General features: G+C 42.7%; 1 protein-coding gene across 6 annotated transcripts in view; it reads right to left on the bottom strand.

Annotated features, from left to right (window-relative positions):
- Positions 1-20797, bottom strand: part of cep162 (centrosomal protein 162) — a 181800-nt gene that overhangs the window by 47424 nt on the left and 113579 nt on the right. For all 6 annotated transcript variants that reach the window (XM_069887444.1, XM_069887448.1, XM_069887446.1 and 3 more), the window contains 2 exons: positions 11649-11812; positions 4556-4660 (listed from right to left, as the gene is read on the bottom strand). In XM_069887444.1, coding sequence (XP_069743545.1) covers positions 4556-4660; positions 11649-11812 — 269 coding nt within the window. The remainder of the gene's footprint in view (positions 1-4555; positions 4661-11648; positions 11813-20797) is intronic.

Raw genomic sequence — 20797 nt, 5'->3', positions numbered from 1 at the left:
AGAAAAAGAGAAAAAATGGGATAACAGAAAGTCTCCTATAATATACTGAAAAAATAAGGAGAAGAGAATGTCAGAGCTTCATTTAAATATTAACACCCATATTTCATAAATAAGGGTTCCAAATCTTCCAAAACATATATTTGTCTCTTAAATTATAAGTAATTTTCTCAAGTGGTATAAAACTCTGGACTTTAGCATGCCATCTTTCCATATCCAAATCCACATGAGACTTCCAAGTTAGAGAAATATATTTTCTTGCTATTGCTAAAGGAATTTGAACAAACTTCTTTTGATATATATTCAATTTCAACTTATATTATGCAAAATTAAACAGTACATTGTAATTGTAATGTACAATTCAAAAGATAAGAATTTAAAAAAAAACCTTACGACTAAACAAGGTTAAAAAGCTAATACATAGGAAGCAAGTGACAACAACCTGGAGATGAACAGCACAGCACCAAAGCTTCAAAACAACCCTAATTCTTTAGGTTATAATGATAGTCCATAAATGGGCCCCACGTCTTTTGAAAGTTAATATTTAACCCTTTAATGCACATCTATCACTTAACCATGGAGTTGTAGCGCGTGCTACAGCAGGGCACATGAGTAAGACATACACAAGTGGTAGGTACAGTCCTGTTAACCTGCAACCTCCTTTATTGAATGTTTGTCCTGCCTTAGATAGGTTCGCTGGGCCTATTTATCCTGCCGCTTCCGGCTGAAATGACGTTGCGGGCTTGCTGGCCGCAAATTGGTTGGTGTACATATCAGTGCTCATCCTTTCCTGCCTCGCGGCCTGCGGTCCGACGAGAAAGGCCATTTAGTTGGTGTGGTCCTTGCAGGATTGCTGCATTCAACCTCCATCTTGTGTGTTGGGACTCCTATCGGGTAGCGGGCTGCCGCACAAATCCCCCCAGAACCGGCGATCTGGGCGCTGTTTCTGGTCTTGAGCGGCCTACCTTTACGGATTGGAGGTGGTGGGCTGATCGGCTGACTGGTGTCCAAGTGGGCTGGTTTAAGGCGGTCAACAGTAAATGTATCTTCCTTGCCACCAATATCCAGCAGACGTGTGGCTCCGTTGTGTCTGATCACCTGGTAGGGCCCCTCGTACGGCCGCTGAAGCGGCGGCGGTGTGCTTCCCGTTGTACGAAGAGGTACTTGCAGCTTTTCAGGTCCCTGGGGTGAACATTTTGGACTGGCCATACAGCGAGGGCTTTGCGGGGCCAGAATGCCCAGTTATTCTCTCAGTCTTTCAAGAGTTACCGCTGGTAGTTTGCCCATGTTCCAGGCGGCAGCCTGGAATTCCCAGGGGATGACTAGGGGTGCGTCGAACACCATTTCTGCCTCCAAGGCATTGAAATTCTCCTTTGGCGTAGTAAGGATCTCCAGGAGGACCCACGGTAGTTCATTAATCCAATTTGGTCCTTTAAGCCGGGCCATTAGGGCCGCCTTTAGATGCCTGTGGAATTTTTCCACCAACCCGTTTGCCTGGGGATCATACACGATGGTGTGGTGGAGCTGGGTCCCAGGAGGCTGGTCAGTGCTTCCCAGAGCCCTGAGGTGCATTGTGCACCCATGTCTAATGTTAGGTGCTCCAGGACTCTGAACCGTGCCACCCATGAGTGTATTAGGGCTCTGGTAGAGGCCTCTGTTGCGGTTTCTGTGAGTGGGATTGCCTCTGGCCACCTTGTGAAGCAGTCTACCATTGTCACAGGCACCGTGCCTCCCGTGACACCGGCAGGGGTCCAACAATGTCTATGTGCACATGACTGAACCTCCGTTGTGCCAGCTCAAATGGCTGGGGGAGGGGGGGGCGGGGATTGGGAGGAAATTTGACATGCGTCTGTACCTTTGACAACTGGAAGCGTGCCCATTGACCAATTGCTCAAGTACTACCCCCACCCCCACTAACTGCTGCGAGGGGGGGGGTGGGGTTGGGGTGTCTGTCCGTGAAGGCACCAGGAGCATGGCATTGACCAGAATGTCTTTGCCCTCTGGAAGGCTTCCAATGCTTCTTCGTCCCACTCGACCTCTCTTTTTTCCTGCCATGAGCGAGAATAATGGGCGTATGATGCAGGCTGCCGCTGGTATGAAGCGGTGGTAGAAATTAATCATACCAGCGAACTCCAGGAGGCCCTTTACCATGTGTGGCTTGGTGAAGCGCCTGACACTTTCTACCTATTCGGGCAGAGTTGTCACTCCATGTCTATTAATTCTGTGGCCCAGGAAGTCTATGGTCTCTCGCCCAAACTGGTATTTGGCCGGGTTGATGGTCAGGCCAAATTCACTGAGGTGGGTGTATATGGGGCGCATGTTCTTTGCAGTTGCAGCTGACAATCAGGATGTCATCCAAGTAAATGAATGCAAACCTGAGATCCCAGTCCTCCGCGTCCATCAGCTCTGGAATGTCTGAGCTGTGTTTTTTTTAGCCTGTAGGGCATCCTAAGGAACTCAAACAAACCAAAAGGATGATGATGAAGGTTTTAGCAATGTCTTCAAGGTGGACTGGGATCTGGTGATAGCCCCTAATGAGGTTGACCTTGGAAATCCACGCCCCCATAAATTTGGAGTAAAGTCCTGTATGTTGGGCACAGGATACCTGTCTGGAGTGGTGGCCTTGTTAAGGCGGCGGTAATCTCCACATAGCCTCCATCCCTCTGCTGCCTTTGGTACCTTGTCCCGGGGATGCCCAGGGACTGTCAGACTGCCACACAATTGACAATTTTCCATCTTTCAGAACTCTTCCTTTGCGAGGTTGAGTTTCTTGGGAGGGAGGTGCCGTGCCCTGGCGTGGAGAGGGAGGCTCTTTGTGAAAACGTGGTGCAATATCATGTGGTTTGGTTCTGCTGAGGTAAACTGTGGCACCCTGATGGAGGGGAATTCTGCCAGGATTCCTGCGAACTGTCGTGGGCAGTGACACAATGTAGATGGGGGCGGGTAGTTGGGCCTCCCCCACAGAGAAGGTTCGGAAAGTCAAGGCAGTGAGCCCTGTGAAAGTACGCTCTCAGGAGTGGTTGTTGCACTGCCATTAGGGTGAATATCCATGTGAAATGGCTGTCCCTGAAGTGAAGTGGGATGGTATGGGTGCCGAAAATTCTTATACTGGAATTGTTCACTGCCCTCAGGGATGGGCCCGGCTTCATTGTCTTGTTGGTCAGCCACCGCAGCCACGGTGTTTCCCTGGAAAGCACAGGGAGGGTGGCATCGACGGGCCTCCAAATCCCACCGCTGGTGATAGAAACAGAACTGCTCCCTGGGGGCGTCTATTGGTCGTCTGTGGTGGTCTAGTGGTCTGCTGCATACAAGGCCTTGCAACTTGTTCCACCATGACGCTGGTGTTTCTTTTTGCTCCCCAGACTAGTTCTGCTCGTGCTGCAACCTCCCTGGTGTTGCTGAAATCCTCCTTGCCTGGCAGCAGTTGGATATCCTCCAATAGTCGCTCCAGGATGATCTGCTCAAAGAGCAGGAAAGGTTTGCACCCATCAGTTAAAGCTAACATATCGCTCATGAGGGCAGAAGGGGTCTTGTCTCCTAAACTATCCATGTGCAACAATCGGGCCGGGTGCTTGCGCTTCAAGAATTCGAAAGTGCAGGTTAACAGCTCTTTTAGGGCCACATATTTGCCTTGCTCCAGAGGCAATCAACAATCTTGGCAGCTGTGTCCTGGTCGAGCAAGCTCACCACCTAGTAGTACCTCATGGCATTGGCTGTGATCTGTCATAGCTGGAACTGGGCCTCAGCCTTCTCGAACCACACAAGTGACTGTGAAGTCCAAAATGTCGGCAGTTTCAGCTAAACTGCATGGAGTGTTGTTTGTTCTTCCATTGTTGGGTCCAAAACACTGTTTGGACTGGTTGGGGTCACCAGTGTAGCGTATGCTACAGCAGGGCATAGAGGTAAGAAGTACACACGCGGTAGGTACAGTCAATATTCCTTTACTGAATGGTTTTCCCTGCCTTATATAGGCCCGCTGGGCCTAACTGTCCCGCTGCTTCCGGTGGAAACGACGTCATAGGCTTGCCAGCTGTCAATTGGTTGGCATTCCCACTAGTGTGTGGCCAGGGAGGAAGGCAATTTAGTTGGCGTGGTCCTTGCGGGATCGCCGCATTCGACTGTCATCTTGTGTGCTGGGACTCCTATTGGGTAGCGGGCCACCACAGTATATATGTAGGTGGAGTATTGTCTTCCCATTTAATCAAAATTGCACATCTGGCTATCAATTTGGTTTTGAATTGGAGTCAGTAAAACATCATCTTGAAATGATCTGAATAGAGCAATTAAATGGCAAAGTTCTAATTAGAATTTAAAAATAACCAATATGATTGATAATCTCTTACTTCTTTCTCTGACTGTAAGAGGTGCTTTAGGGAATTTCTGCCGATGGTGAGTTGGTCTGCCTTACGACAGATGAAAATAAATTCTCTGTAATATTGTACAATAAATTGAAGGCTTTACTTGCTGAGTGTTTCCAACATGTTCTGTTTTTATTACAATTGTTTTTCTATTACTTCAACATGTTTTCCACATTAGGTAACAAAATTTAAATACATACTTGTCGTTCAAGGTCCTGAATTCTCTTGGCTTCAATGGCTCTCCCCTTTGCACGTTTCTCAGGGGGTGAATTTTTGACTTTGGAATTAGATGCAAGCTTTTCAATCTATCAAAGTTGAAGAGAAAATATTACACATAGTGCATCTGCAAAGATGTGTCCTGAAATATTTGACTGATGCTGCAGTTTAAAAGGGGACTTTGATTTTAAAAATATAATACAAATCGGCAGGTTTGAAGGGAGGCTGGATAGGCTGGGATACTTTTCTCTGGAACGTAGGATGCTGAGAGTGAAACTTGCATCGGTTTATCAAATCACGAAAGGCACAGGGAAATAGACATAGCCTTTTTCGCTGGGTAGGTGTATTTAAAACTAGAGGTCATACATAGATTTAGGGTGAGATGGGCTTGAATTAAAAGGGAAAGGAGGGGGATCTTCTTCACGAAAGGCACAGGGAAATAGACATAGCCTTTTTCGCTGGGTAGGTGTATTTAAAACTAGAGGTCATACATAGATTTAGGGTGAGATGGGCTTGAATTAAAAGGGAAAAGAGGGGGATCTTCTTCACGAAAGGCACAGGGAAATAGACATAGCCTTTTTCGCTGGGTAGGTGTATTTAAAACTAGAGGTCATACATAGATTTAGGGTGAGATGGGCTTGAATTAAAAGGGAAAGGAGGGGGATCTTCTTCACGAAAGGCACAGGGAAATAGACATAGACTTTTTCGCTGGGTAGGTGTATTTAAAACTAGAGGTCATACATAGATTTAGGGTAAGATGGGCTAGAATTAAAAGGGAAAGGAGGGGGATCTTCTTCACACACAGGATAGGGCATTTATGAAACGAGCTTCCAGAGGAAGTGGAAGAAGTGGGGAGAATTGGGATGGAAGTGCCTGTTTCCATTGTGTAGAACTCTACGACTCCGATATTAATAATTACAACCTAAAGGAATATGATGTGACCTTCGATTATTATAAGGCATTGGTGACTCTGACACTATGTGATTACAAAATTATGCTAAGGTGAAGGAAAAAAAAACAAATTCAATAGTACAGAATACATAAAACTTTTCACTATGCAACAGAATATCAAAGCTTATGCATTGTAATAATTCAACAATAACTATTTAACTAGAGCAGATAGTGGAATGGTTGTGGAAACATATGTTGCTAAGCATGCATACAAGAGCAGAAATGAAAAGGTTGGGCATTGTGGGAATAATGTTCCAAGTTGTGTCTATTTCCATGCAAGGAATATTGGGGAAAGGCAGGTGACCTTAGAGCATGGATCAGCATTAAGACATTATGGACAGTAGCAAGACTTGGTCGCAGGAGAAGCTGGACTGGCAGCTCAGTGTTCTGGAGTTCCATTGATTTAGAAGTGATATAGAGGGAGGGATTGCATTACTAGTCAGGGAAAATGTCACAGCAGTGCTCAAACAAGACAGGCTTGAGGGCTCGTCTGCTGAGGCTATATAGGTGGAACTGAGGAATGAGAAAGGCATATTATAGACCACCCAACTGTGAGAATTGGAGGGCCAAATATGTAGATAGCAGAAAGTTGCAAGAAACCTAAGGTTGTGAACGTACATGATTTTAATTTTCCACATATTGACTGGGATTCCAATACTGTAAAAGGGCTGGATTGGTTAGTTTGTCAAGTTTCAGGAAAGTTTCCTTATCAATATAAAGAGGATCCAACTAGAGGGTGCTATACTCCTATAAGGGAATGAGACAGGAGAGATTATGGAAATGTGTGTCAGAGAACACTGTAGATCTAGTGATCATAATCGCATTAGTTTCAAAATAATTATGGGAAAGGATAGATCTGGTCCTTGTGTTAAGATGTTAAATTGGAGAAATGCTAATTTTGATGGCATTATCAGCATGTACAGAGCCATTGTCATACCCACGTTCCTGTTCAGCTTCATATCATGGGTCCTCTACCGGCATCACCTACGGCTCCTAGAATGCTTCCATCAGCGCTGTCTCCGCTCCATCCTCAACATTCATTGGAATGACTTCATCACCAACATCGAAGTACTCGAGCTGGCAGAGTCCGCAAGCATTGAATCCACGCTGCTGAAGATCCAGCTGCGCTGGGTGGGTCACTTCTCCAGAATGGAGGACATTCGCCTTCCCAAGATTGTGTTATATGGCGAGCTTTCCACTGGTCACCGAGACAGTGGTGCACCAAAGAAGAGGTACAAGGACTGCTTAAAGAAATCTCTTGGTGCCTGCCACATTGACCACCACCAGTGGCCTGATATCGCCTCCAACCGTGCATCTTGGCGCCTCACAGTTCGGCGGGCAGCAACCTCCTTTGAAGAAGACTGCAGAGCCCACCTCACTGACAAAAGACAAAGGAGGGAAAACCCAACACCTAAACCCAACCAACCAATTTTCCCTTGCAACCGCTGCAACCGTGCCTGCCTGTCCCGCATCGGACTTGTCAGTCACGAACGAGCCTGCAGCAGTCGTGGACATACCCCTCCATAAATCTTTGTCCGCGAAGCCAAGCCAAAGAAAGAAAAAGAAGAAAGGATCTGGCAAGTGTGGATTATGAAAGATTGCTTTCTGGCAAAGGTGTGCTTGGTAAATGGGAGGCCTTCAAAGGTGAAACTTTCAGAGTACATTCCTCTCCAAATTAAAAGAAAGACCAAGAGGCATAGAGAACTTTGATTTCCAAAAGATATTAAGGGCTTAATTAAGATGAAGAAAAAGGAGATGTATAGCAGGTAAGGAGAATAAGACATGAAGGAAATCAGGAGGGCTAAAAGAATGTATGAAGAAGCTCTGGCAAACAAAGTGAAGGAAAATCTTCTACAGATATATTAAGAGCAAAAGAATAGCAAGAGACAAAATTGGGCGTATGGAAAACCAGAGTGGTAATCCATGCATGGAGCCCAGAGAAATGGTGGAGATCTTAAATTGTTTTTTTTTGTGACTTTAGTTACCCAGGACCCTGCACAGTATATAGAAATGAGGCCTAACAGTGAGACCCTATACAGTATACAGATTACAGGGGATGAGAAGGTGCTTGCTGTCTTGAAGCAAATAAGTGTGGATAAATTCCCTGAGTTTGACAACATATTCCCTTGAATCTAAAGGGAGGCTCATGCAGAAATTACAGGAGCCCTAAAAGAGGTTTTAAAACATCCTTAGCCCCAGGTGAGTTACTGGAGGATTGAAGGACTGCTGACATATTTCCACTGTTTAAGAAAGGCTCTGAAAATAATCCAAAATAATTATAGGCCAGTGAGCCTGACATCAGTATGTGGTAAATTAGTGGAAGGTATCCGATGAGACCAGATATATCCAGTGCCCTTCATAATATTTGGGACAAAAACATTTTTTTTTCCTTTATTTTTCTCTGTTCTCTACAGTTTTAAATTTGTAATCAAACAATTCACAGATGATTAAAGTACATCTACCAGATTTTATTAAATAATATTTGTGTACATTTTGGTTTAACCATGTAGAAATTACAGCACTTTTTATTCATAACCTCCTCATTTCAGGGGAACCATAATATTTGGGAGATAGCAATGGTTTGTATATCAAAATAGTTGTGTTTACTACTTTGTTTCATATCTCTTGCATGCAATAACTGCTTGAAGTCTGTGATTCATAGATAACACCAGGTGCTGAGTATCTTCTCTGGTGATGCTCTGCCAGGCATCTACTGCAGCCATCTTCAGCTTCTGCTTGTTTGAGGGGCTTGTCCGCTTAAGCTTTCCCCTCAGCATATTAGTAGCTCAAGGGTCTCTGGGAAGTGAAGTGAGTGCTGTGAAGATCACAAGAGAGAAGGTACTTGGGAAGCTAAATGGTCTAAGTGGATTGGATGGAATTTACCCTCGAGTTCTGAAGGAGGTTGTTGCAGAGATTGTGGAGGCATTGATAATGATCTTCCAGGAATCAATGATTCTGGCATAGTTCCAGAGGACTGGAGAATCGCGAATGTCACTCTGCTGTTTAAGAAGGGAGTAGAAAGGAAACTGTAGACCTTTTAGTCTGATGTTGGTGGTTGGGAATATGTTGGAATTAATTGCCAAAGATGAGGTTGCAAAGTACCTAGAGGAGCATCACAGGTCCAAGACAGCATGGTTTCCTTAAAGGAAAATCTTGCCTGACAAAACCGCCATGTTTTTGAGGAGAGACAGAGGAGATGCAGTGGATGTTATATACTTGGACTTTCAAAAGGCCTTCGACAAGGTGCCACTTATCAGGCTACTGAATGAGAAAAAACTCATGGAATTACGGGAAGGATACTAGGATGGATAGAGCATTGGTTAATAGGCAGGAAATAGAGAGTGGGAATAAGGGGACCCTACTTGGGTTGGTTGCCTCTTACTAGTGGTGTTCTGCAGGGATAGGTGTTGGGGTCACTTCATTTTACGCGGTATATAAAAGATTTGGATAATGGAATATGTAGCTTTGTGGCTAAATTTGTGGATGATACCAAAATAGGTGGTGCTGAGGATATGGAAAGGCTTCAGAGAGACTTGGATAGATTTGGCGAATCGGCAAAGATGAAATACAATATTGGGAAGTGGACGGTCATACAGTTTGGAACAAGAAATAGATGGGCATATTTCATTGTATGATATTTAGTTGGGAATTGCACTGGAAATGCAGAGTTGCATTCCCCTGGAGAAAGTCATGTACAATTTAAGGAGGAAATATGACAATATTCATTAGGGTATGGCAAACTTATCTGCAACACATTGGTACATAGATATAATTATACCCCTTCTGAATAAACTAAAGGCAATGTTCCATGCCAGTAGTGGAATGATTGAGATAAATGGTGGGTCGGGGTGCAGATGACATACTCTTGTCTTTTGTTCCCTCATTTTTTTTTTTAAATTTCCGGTTACTTAAGTTCTGGTTTTTTCTTAAGTTCCTTTAAGGGTCTGTGATTTTCCTGATAATTGTTTACTTTTGTGTTTGTTTAATCTGTATAAGACACTGTATGTGAGATACCATTATTGAGAGAGATTGTATTGTTTGGTTTTGTGTGTGTCTTTGAAAATTAAAATAAAATATTTTTAAAAAGACAGGCAAACTGTTATTTTGATGGAGATTAAAAATCAAAATTTGGAGATGCAAAAAGGACTTGGGAGTTATTGTGCAGGATACCCTAAAGGTTAACCTCCAGGTTAAGTCGGCAGTGAAGAAAGCGACTGAGGGATTGATTAGGGATAGTTAAATACTTTTTTGTGCTGTAGGTCATGTCCAATGAATCTTAGAGTGTTTCAAGGAGGTTATCAGGAAAGTTGACAAAGGAACAGTAATGGATGTCATCCACATTAACCGAGAAAGGCGTTTAATTAACAAAGTCACACATGAGAGGTTAGTCAAAAAGGTTAATTTGCTCGGTATTCAAAATGAAATAGTAAATTGGATTAGACATTGGTTTTGCAGGAGAAACCAGAGAATGCCTCTCTAATTGGAGGCCTATGACTAAACGTGTGCCTCAGGATTGGACTTACATGGTAAATAGTAGGAAACTGTGGAGTACAGTAAAACAGAGGCATCTAGGAATGCAGATACATTCTTTGAAAGTGGTATCACAGGTAGATAGGATCATAGTGTGTTGGGCACCTTGGCCTTCATAACTTTAAGAACCGAATGAGGGAGTTGGGATTGTACAAGAATTTGGTGAGGCCAAATTTGGAGTACTGTGTGCAGTTTTGGTCACCTGCTGATGGGAAAGATTTAAAAAAACTGCAGGGAAAATTGCCAAGGAATTTGCCAGGAAGAAGAGCTTAGTTTTTTTTTTAATAAATTTTTCACATCATAAATCACATTAGCCATGATACACACTTTTTCTTTTTCACACATATACAGGGAAATTTTGAATGGGTTTGGACTTTATTCCTTCGAGCTTCAGATAGAGGGGAGATTTGATAGAGGTATACAAAATTATGAGGGATATAGGTGGAATAATTGCAAACATGCTTTTTCCATTGAAGTTGGGTGAGTCAAGAAATAGAGGACATATGTTCAGAGTGAAAGGTGAAATGCTTAAAGTGAAAATAACAAGAAACTTCATTCAGAAGGTGGTGAGAATGCTAAATTAGCTGACAGCAGAGGTGGTGGATTTCAACATTGAAGAGACAATCAGATGGGCACATGCACTGAGGGGGTGGTGGTATGGAGGGCGATGATCCGAGTGAAGGTTGACCAGACTAGGATGAAAAATAATCCAATGCAGATTAGATGGGCTCAAGCACCTATTCCTGTGCTGTAGTGTTCTATAGATCTAACAATGTCTTGAGAAAAGGCTTGAGTTCAAGATAAAAGGTAAAGGTTCCAATATTGTCACATAATACTACATTTAGAATGTAACATACATTATCTATCATAAGGAAGTCAAAAAGTTGCCACTTTGTCCAGCACCCCTCACAGAGGTGAGGCCCCAGCGAGGAACAAACACGTGACTCCCAGTTTACAAGACTGGTGCTCTAACCACTGAGCTATCAGAGCCTCATTCTTAGATCAAGATTTATCTCTGACATTTCAAGTTCCACGTTAATTAGATGAGTATACAGTATTCAACATTCATTGGAATGACTTCATCACCAACATCGAAGTACTCGAGCTGGCAGAATCCGCAAGCATCGAATCCATGCTGCTGAAGACCCAACTGCGCTGGGTGGGTCACGTCTCCAGAATGGAGGACCATCGCCTTCCCAAGATCGTGTTCTGTGGCGAGCTCTCCACTGGTCACCGAGACAGAGGTGCACCAAAGAAGAGGTTCAAGGACTGCTTAAAGAAATCTCTTGGTGCCTGCCCCATTGACCACCGCCAGTGGGCTGATCTCGCCTCCAACCATGCATCTTGGCGCCTCACAGTTCGGTGGGCTGCAACCTCCTTTGAAGAAGACCGCAGAGCCCACCTCACTGACAAAAGACAAAGGAGGAAAAACCCAACACCCAACCCCAACCCACCAATTTTCCCTTGCAACCGTGCCTGCCTGTCCCGCATTGGACTTGTCAGTCACGAACGAGCCTGCAGCAGACGTGGACATACCCCTCCATAAATCTTCGTCCGCGAAGCCAAGCCAAAGAAGAAAGAAGAAGTATTCAGTACCTGCTCCTTTAGCTTCTCAATCTCTATGTTTGCTGCTTTAAGCCGTGCTGTATCCTTGTCCAGCATCTCCTGGTTTTCAGCATACCACTGCAACCTATTGTTGAGACGACTGATTTCTTGTTTATATTGTTCCTCCTTGATTTTCATTTCAAAATCCTTATCACCTGCAATTGTAAAACAAAAATCAGAATATAAAGCTGAAAGTAGAGATTTTTCTTCTCTTCCCAATTAGGACAACCACCTTTTTAAACCCCACAGTAAAAGCACAATGCTGGAGAAACTCAAAAGGTCAAACAGTGTTCTTTATACAACAAAGATAAAGATATGTAACCAACTTTTCAGGCTTGAGCCCTTCATCAAGATACCGACCAGACTTTTGCATTTTACTCCTTCAAATCTCACATTAAGATTATACTTCTTTTAAAAATTTCAAGATGTTTGCTTTCACCTCCTTTTGTGTAGATATTGATTTTTGGAGATCTGCAAGTCAAGCATCTACTCTTTATTCTTCCTCTCGAGAAAATGGCAGTAGCTTCCTTGTGGAATCATTAAACATCTTTTGTTGGAGGCACTCCCATAATACTGCTGGGTAAGGGGTTCCAGGATTTAGTCCCAATAAAGAAATACAAAGTTCATTATCATCTGACTGTACATATATCGTGTTTCTCCAGACCACTGTGTTTCAGACCACTGTGCACACACATGCACACAAAATGCACAGTGCATAATAATCACAATATATTCATAAAATATAAAATAAAATAAATATGTATAAATATCTCAGAATAATTTATGAGACCCAAGGTTATAGGATACCACTCATCAATCTTACAGCCTGCAAGAAGAAGCTGTTTCCCAGCCTTTTTGATGTTCTTGAACCTCCTTCCTGATGGTAGGGATCTTCAATAATTCTTTGAGCCAAACTTAAGCAATGCTTCCAGTGAACGTCATCAATAGAAGAAGGGAAGACCCCAGTGATCTTCTTGGCCATTTGATGATCCTGTGTATTGACTGCTTCATTTAGATGGTGGTGTGAGTGTTTACAAGACACTCTCAATCGTGCTCCTGTAAAATGTTGTTGAGATGGGTAGCCTTGCCCTCCTCAACCCCCCTGGGAAGTGTACACGCTGCTGTGCCTTCCTCACTAATGAGTTGGTAATGTGGGTCCAGGATAGGTTGTCCTTCGTATGCACACCAAGGCATTTTGTACTCTCCAAGCCATTGATGTGTAGTGGAGAGTGTTTGACTTACATCCTTCTGAAGTCCACAATCATCTCCTTTGTCTTGTCCACATTGAAACTCAGGTTGCTATTCTCCCCTCTCTGTAAACAGACTCATTGTTACCAATGAGTCCAAGTTGATAATTCTGCAAGAACTGAATCTGACAGCGCAGTCACAAGTTAGCAGCATGAACAGAAGACCTGAGGTGCAGCCATGCTCAGCTTAATGGGACTTCTAAGGTCTTGTGGCCAACTCAGGCTGACTGCAGTCTTTCTATCGAGAAGTTCAAACTCCAATTGCAGAGAGGGTGTTGAGTCTCAGCAAGGACAGCTTATCCACCAGCTTCTGAGATATCATCATGTTGAATGGGCAAGCTGAAGTCAATAGGAGGCATTACTCTTTTGGTGAGTCACAACAGGGGGTGGGGGGGTGGTGGAAGGATCAAGGCAATAGCTTGACCTGTGGACCGGTTTGAATGTTAGGCAAAATGGAATGGGTCCAGTGTTGCTGGAAGGTGTGATTTGCTGCATTCCATTATCAGTTGTTCCATGCACTTCATGATGATGAAATCTGCCACTGGGCAATAGTTACTTGGTCCAGTTACCATCACTCTCTTAGGGATCAGGATCATGCCTTGAATCCTGAGAGGTCAGTGGACTGCTGCAGTGAGATGATGAAGATGACCATTAGGACCTCTGTCAGCTGGGTCACATAGTCCTTCAGAGCCCCTTCTGGCATGTTGTTTGCTCCTGGTGCTTTGTGTGGGTTCACACTGGGTATGATCATCCCCACGGCAGACGCAGCTATGTTCCTGTTCTTTATGGGGAGTCAGGGGTTTCCTTGGTGTCACATTGTTTTTTTCCAATCAAACCATACACAGAAGATATTAATATCAATTTACCTCTGACTATGGAAGTTCTTCCTTCTCTCTGTTTTGATTGGATAACTTCTAATTTTAACACTATGACCCCTTGTCCTCAACTCGCCCATCAAGGGAAACATCTTATCCACATTCACTCTGTCAAAACCATTCAAAATGTCTCCATGAGATTCCCCCTCAGTCTCCTATACTCCAATGAGTACAACCTAAGAGCTGCCAAATGTTCCCCATACTCCAGCCCCTGCATTCCAGGAATCATCTTGGTAAATCTCCTCTGCACCCTTTCCAACAACATCACATCTTTTCTAAGATGGAGGGGACCAAAACTATACATAGTACTCCAAATAGGGTCTCACCAGTGCCCTATAGAACCTCATTATCACCTCTCTACTCTTAAACACTATACCTCTTGAAATGAATGCTATCATGTCATTTGCCTTCTTCGCTACCATTCCCACCTGGCCATTAACTTTTAGATTACTCTGCACAAGGACACCCAGGTCCCTTTGTACCTCCGAGGATTGAATTTTCCAATCAAACCATACACAGAAGATATTCTTCCAGATAGTACTCTACCTGTTTATTTCCACTGACAAAATGTAGAACCAAACACTTCTCAACATTGTACTTCATTGGCCATATTTTTGCCCCGTCCCCCAAACTGTCTATACCCCTCTGCAATTTTACAGTTTCTTCAACACTTCCTGCTCCGCCTCCTATCTTGGTGTCATCTGCAAATTTGGCCACAAAACTATTTAGTCCAAAATCCAAATCATTAATATAAATTGTAAATAGTACAATTTACAAGACGCATCCCTGCGGAACACCTCTTGTTACAGGCAGCCATTCTGAATGGGATTCCTTAATTTCAACCCTTTGCTTTCTGCCATTCAGCCAATTTTCTATCCGATCTAATAGTGTCCCTGTAATTTCATGGACCTTCATTTTATTTATCAGCCTAACATGTGGGACCTTATTGAAAGCCTTTTGAAAATCCAAGAATATAACATCCACAGCCTCCCCTTTGTCTATCCTACCTGAGATTTCTTCAAAAAATTCTAATAGGTTAGTCAAACATGATCTACCCTTGAAATAACCATGCTGACTAGGACCTATCCTGTCATGCACTTCCAGGTATTTCATAACTTCATCCTTGAGGATTGACTCTAATATCTTGCCCACCACCGACATCAGACTTGTAGGTCTATAGTTCCCTTTTTTTCTGCTTCCTGCCTTTCTTGTACAGCGGAACCACATTTGCAACTTTTCAATCCCCTGGAACTATGCCAGAGACTATTTATTTCTGTAAGATTGTCACCAATGGATCTGCAATCTCCAAAGCTACCTCTTTCAAAACCTGTAGGTGTACCTCATCCGGTCCGGGAGATTTATCTGTCTTTAATCCATTCAATTTACCTAGCACAATTTCTCTAGTAATTTTAACTGTATCCACTCTACTCCCTGAAGCTTCTGTCTGTCAGGGATGTTACTAATGTCTTCCACAGTGAATACAGATGCAAACTATTGATTTAATTCTTCTGCCATATCTATGTGACTCATTATAATTTCCTCAGCATTGTTTTCTATCAGTCCTAAGTCAACAAGTGTCTCTCAAAAACTCTTATTTTTTTTTATATTGTTTGCCAATCTCCTTTCATAACTCATCTTTTTGTTCCTTATGACTTTCTTTATTTCTTTCTGTAAGTTTTTAAAGGAATCCCAGTCATCTGATTTTCCACTAGTTTTAGCTACCTTATATGCCCTCTCCTTCACTTTTATCTTGGCCTTAACTTCTTTTGTTAGCCACATTGGTACCATCTTTCCTTTTTATAGAAATATATCTATTCGCATACCCTTTATCATTTGCAAAAATGTCCTCCAATCCTGCTCTGTTCCTCCTACTAGTTTGCTTTTCCAGTCGACTTGGGCCAATTCTTTCCTCATACCACTATAATTTCCTTTATTCCACTGAAAAGCTGATATATCCGATAACATTTTTTCCTTTTCAAATTTTAAATTGAATTCGACCATGTTGTGGTTACTCCTTCCTATAAGTTCCAAGACTATTATCTCCCTAATGACCTCAGGTTCATTGCATATAACCCAATCTAGAATGGTGGGCTTCTCAACAAGCTGTTCAAAAAATCCATCTCTTAGGTTTTCAACAAACTCACATTCCTGTGATCCAGTAAATTCCTGTCCTTCCCAATTCTCTGCCATGTTAAAATCTCCCATAATTATTTTGATATTATCTTTGCGACATACCCTTTGTATTTCTATCTGTATCTCATAGTCCTCTTCCCGGCTGCATAATTTTAAAGGGAACCTGTATTTTATTTGAATCTATTTTCACATGTTTCTATAACATTCTCCATCTTTCTTACATTTACCCATCTACTAAACCCTTTTATTATTTTCTTTCTCCTACCTTCAGTTTGATTACTAACTTTCCTCCTTCTTTCTTCAGCTTCATGCTTGAGGTAAGCAAGTTTAAAAAGGGAGCGGAGCAGGGACGAAGGCAGTGAGTAGTTTCGGGATCATAGCAGAGAGAGAGGAGGAGCGAAGGACTTGGAGTCTAGGGAGTGTCGGGACCAGGTTAATGGTAAGCAAGTATAAAAAGGGAGTGGAGGACATTTTAAGTGTTAAACAGAATGGTGATTGGTGGGACTGAGGACAACAGTGACAAATAAAAAGAAAAGTTCAAGTGGAGCAGCCAGTCAAGTGAAGTCAACTTTATTTATGGTTCGTACCATGCTTACACAATAAGGACGAGATAGTGTTTCTCCAGCACAATGGAGAATATTAATGCAAATATAAGTTAGAAATTAAATGCATTAAAATATTTAAAACTTAAAATGATATTTAAAATATCTAAATAATAATAGTAAAATATTAAGGCATATACAGTAAAGGCCTGCGGTACATTATCCACATATATTCTGGTTTGGGTGAAAAAAACTGTTGCCCAATCTGGATGTAACAACCCGAGTGCTACGGTAACTCCTACCGATGGTAGAAGGAAGAAGTTTACGTGAGGGATGGGTGGAGTCCTTCACAATGTTTATTGCCTTTCGCCTAATTCAAGTGTTGTAAATGTCCTTCATGATAGGAAGAGAGCCCCCAATGATCTTTTCTGCTGACTTTACTATCCTCTGCAGGGCCTTGCAGTCCAAGGAGGTGCAGCTTCCAAACCAGTTGGTGTTGCAGTTACACAGGATGCTCTCAATACTCCTCTGTACGATGGAGGGTGGGAGATGAACTTTCCTTAGCCTTCGCAGGAAGGAGAGGCACTGCTGGGCTTTCTTGGCTATGGTGCTGGTATTAAGGGACTAGATGAGATTCTTCGCCAAGTGCACTACAAGGAACTTGATACTCTTGCTGACCTCAACGATGGTGTCGTCAATGGTCAGCAGAGTGTGGTCCTCCTGAAGTCGACAACCATCTCTTTTGTTTGAGTATGAGTGGATCAGGGTAGGAGTGGCCATTTGAGGTTTTGGCTTGAGGGCCTTTGGTGAGGAGAGGCTGAGAACGAGCTTCTTTCTGGTAAGATCTTTGCAGGTAAGGAAGACAGCATCTAGGGCAGTGGAATGCTCCGAATGCAGTATAGAATCTTAGAGCACTAAAACGCAGAAGGAGGTCCCTTAGGTCCTTCTTGTCTGTGACTAAATATTTTTTTTTGCCAAGTCCCACTCACCTACACCCAGTCCATAATCTCTATACTGCTCCCATCCATGTACCTGTCCAAATTCTTCTTAAATGTTAAAAATGAGCCTGCATTAACCAATTCAGTTGGAAGCTCGTTCCATATTCCCACCATTCCCTGTTTGAAGAAGTTCCCCCTGAACTTTTCCCCTTTTACTCTTAGCCCATGTCCTCTGGTTTGTATCTCACTACCATCAGTGGAAAAACCCTATCTATATTTATTCTGTCTATTCCCCTCACAATTTTAAATACCTCTAACAAATCTCTTCTCATTCGCCTTCAATCCAGGGAATAAAGTCCTAACCGTTTTACCTTTCCCTGCAACTCAGTTACTAAAGTCCAGGCAACATCCTAGTAAATCTTCTTTGCATTCTTTCTATCTTGTTGATGTCTCTCCTGAAGTTAGGTGACCAAAATTGCACACAGTACTCCAAATTTGGCCTTACCAAAGTCTTACACAACTTTACCATAACATCCCATCTCCTATATTCAATACTTTGATTTATGAAAGCCAAAATCTTTCTTTACCACCTGTGATGCCATTTTCAGGGAATTATGTATCTGTATTCTCTTGACCCTCTGTTCTACCACACTCATCAGTGTCCTACCATTCACCGTGTAGTCCTTTGTTTGTCCTTCCAAAATGCAACAACTCACACTTGTCTGCATTAAAATCCATCTGCCATTTTTCAGCACATTTAGATCCCTCTGCAAGCTTTAAAAACGTTCTTTGCTGTCCACAACACCTCCAATCTTAGTCTCATCTGTAAACTTTCAGATTTAATTTTCCACATTATCATCCAGATCACTGATATAGATGACAAACAACAATGGTCCCAGCACTGATCCCTGAGACACACCACTAGTCACAGGCCTCCAGTCTGAGAAGCAATCATCCACTACTACTCCCTCGCTTCTCCCTTCCAGTTATTGTTGAATTCAGTTCATTACTTCAACATAAATTCCTAGCATCTGACCCTTCCTGATTAACATTCCATGTGGGACCTTGTCAAAGGCTTTACTAAAGTCCATGTAGCAACATCCACAGCCTTTCCTTCGTCAGCTTTCCTGGTAACCATGAAAAACTCTAAAAGAATGGTTAAACATGACCTATCATGCATAAAGCCATGTTGACTATCCCTAATCTTTCAGAACACATTCCAATAATTTCTCTGCACTGATGTCAGGCTCGCTGGCCTATAATTTCCAGGGTTATATTTGGAGCTTTTTTTAAAAAAACGAGGGAACAACATGAGCTACCCTTCAATCCTCTGGCACCACACCTGTGGCTAGGAGATTTTCAACATTTCTGCTAGAGCCCCTGCAATTTCTACACTAGCCTTCCTCAAGGTCTGAGGGAATATCTTTTCCACCCATATTGCTTTAAGGCAGCAAGCACTTCCTCTGTAATCTGTATAGGTTCCATGACCTCACTGCTTGTTTTACTTACTTCCCACGGCTCTGTGTCTGTTTCCTGAATGAATATTGATGGGAAAAAAAAAATTAAGATCTCCTCCATCTCGTGGCTCCATACAAAGCCAACCATTTTGATCTTCAAGGGGACAAGTTTGGTCCCTTGCTATCCTTTTGTTGTTAATATACCTGTGGAAACCCTTAGGAATTTCCTTCACATTGTCTGCCAAAGTAACCTCGTGTCTTTTTTTTTATGCCTTCCTAATTTCTTTCTTGAGGTTTCTCTTGCATTTTTTTTATATGCCTCAAAGTATCTAATTTGCTCCACATTGCTTATACCTGCTGCATACATCTCTTCGTCTGAAGCAGATCTCCAATATCCCTCAAAATCCAAGGTTCCCTACACCTGCTAACTTTGCCTTTAACCTTTACAGGAACATTATACTCTCAAAATTTCACCTTTGAAGGTCCCCTACTTACCTTGCACATCCTTGCCAGAAAACAACCTATCCCAATCCACACATTCTAGATCCTTTCTCATTTCCTCATATGAAACTTTCTCCAATTTAAAATCTCACCTCGAGGCCCAGTCCTAGCCTTTTCTACAATTAACTTGAAACTAATGGCATTATGATTACTGGACCCAAAATGTTCCCCTTCACATTCTTCTGTCAGCTGTCTCATCTCATTTCCTTAAAGGATATCCAGTATTGTACTCTCTCTAGTTGGTTCTGTTGCAGTACGCTAATGGAGGTGGGGGGTGGTATGGTCAGAACCAGCACTAACAGCTCCAAACTCATGATAGCTAGACACAACAGGCTGGCAACTTGCTACTACAGCATAGTGACTCAACAGCACCTGTAGGTCTGCTGAGAAGCCCTGGCCTACTCAACGTGAATGTCATGAGGTAGTACGTACTCCAAATGTCATGACGCCAGGTCATCTGTTGTTTGTCTATATCTAGCCTGACAGCATGTCAATAAATTACTCTTTTACTCTTCTCTGGCTGAAACCTGAAGTGTGGTCTCGTTATTCATTTTATTTCAACTTGATGGCATTTGTCCACAACTTACATCTGCCACAGTTACACTATATTAGAGGACAACCAAAGTGGTTGATAGGACCCCTGGGGTTTGACTGAACTTTTGGAGTCAAAAGAATTGTAGAGCCTGAGATCCCCGCTCCAGCCCAGGGGCATGAGGCGACTTCTTAAATGCAGATAGCATTGCATCTGACGTTGAAAATGGAGTCGCCATCATCAATGCTGAAGACTTGTACCCAGCTCCATTTGGCATCTTGCCAGCCAGAAGCAAAGGTTTCTTTTTTTTTTACTGTTAATGAAGTCACTTGCTTGGTTAATTTACAGATTTGTTACTTGGCAATTGGGGGTGATGTAACAAAGTTTGGGTTTTGCTGGGAGGCCCAGACACCATGCATATGGTATGTAGTTTCCCTCACTAAGGCAAAAGGAAACTATATGTCTACTTATTTATTTAGGTACATGTCTTGGGGGTCTATGAGGGATCAAGGATTCCAAGAAGGGCTTGATGGTCCAAAATGTTTGGGACTCTGCTCTATGTATTGATTTAGAAAACTTTCCTGAACACATTTAACAAACTCCAAGCCATTCAGCCTTTTTACAGTATGAGCCCCAATGGAAAAATTGCCTATCACTACATCATGTTTCCTGCAGTTGTCTGCCATCTCTCTCCAGATTTGCTTCTCCAATTGTCATTGACTATTGGGCATCTATAAAACAACTCCATGAGTATGGTCATATCTTTGCTGTTCCTCAGCTCCATCTATAGAGCCTCAGTAGACGAGCCCTCTGGTTTGTCCTGCCTGAGCACACCTGTGATATTTTCCCTGACAAGCAATACCTCTCCTCCCTCTTTCATTTCCCCCACCACTTACTATTCCATCTAAAGCAACG

The sequence above is a fragment of the Narcine bancroftii genome, chromosome 6 (assembly GCF_036971445.1).
Source record: "Narcine bancroftii isolate sNarBan1 chromosome 6, sNarBan1.hap1, whole genome shotgun sequence".
Taxonomy (NCBI): domain Eukaryota; kingdom Metazoa; phylum Chordata; class Chondrichthyes; order Torpediniformes; family Narcinidae; genus Narcine; species Narcine bancroftii.
The sequence above is the reverse complement of the archived record's forward strand: the minus strand, read 5'-3'. Positions and strand labels throughout refer to the sequence as shown.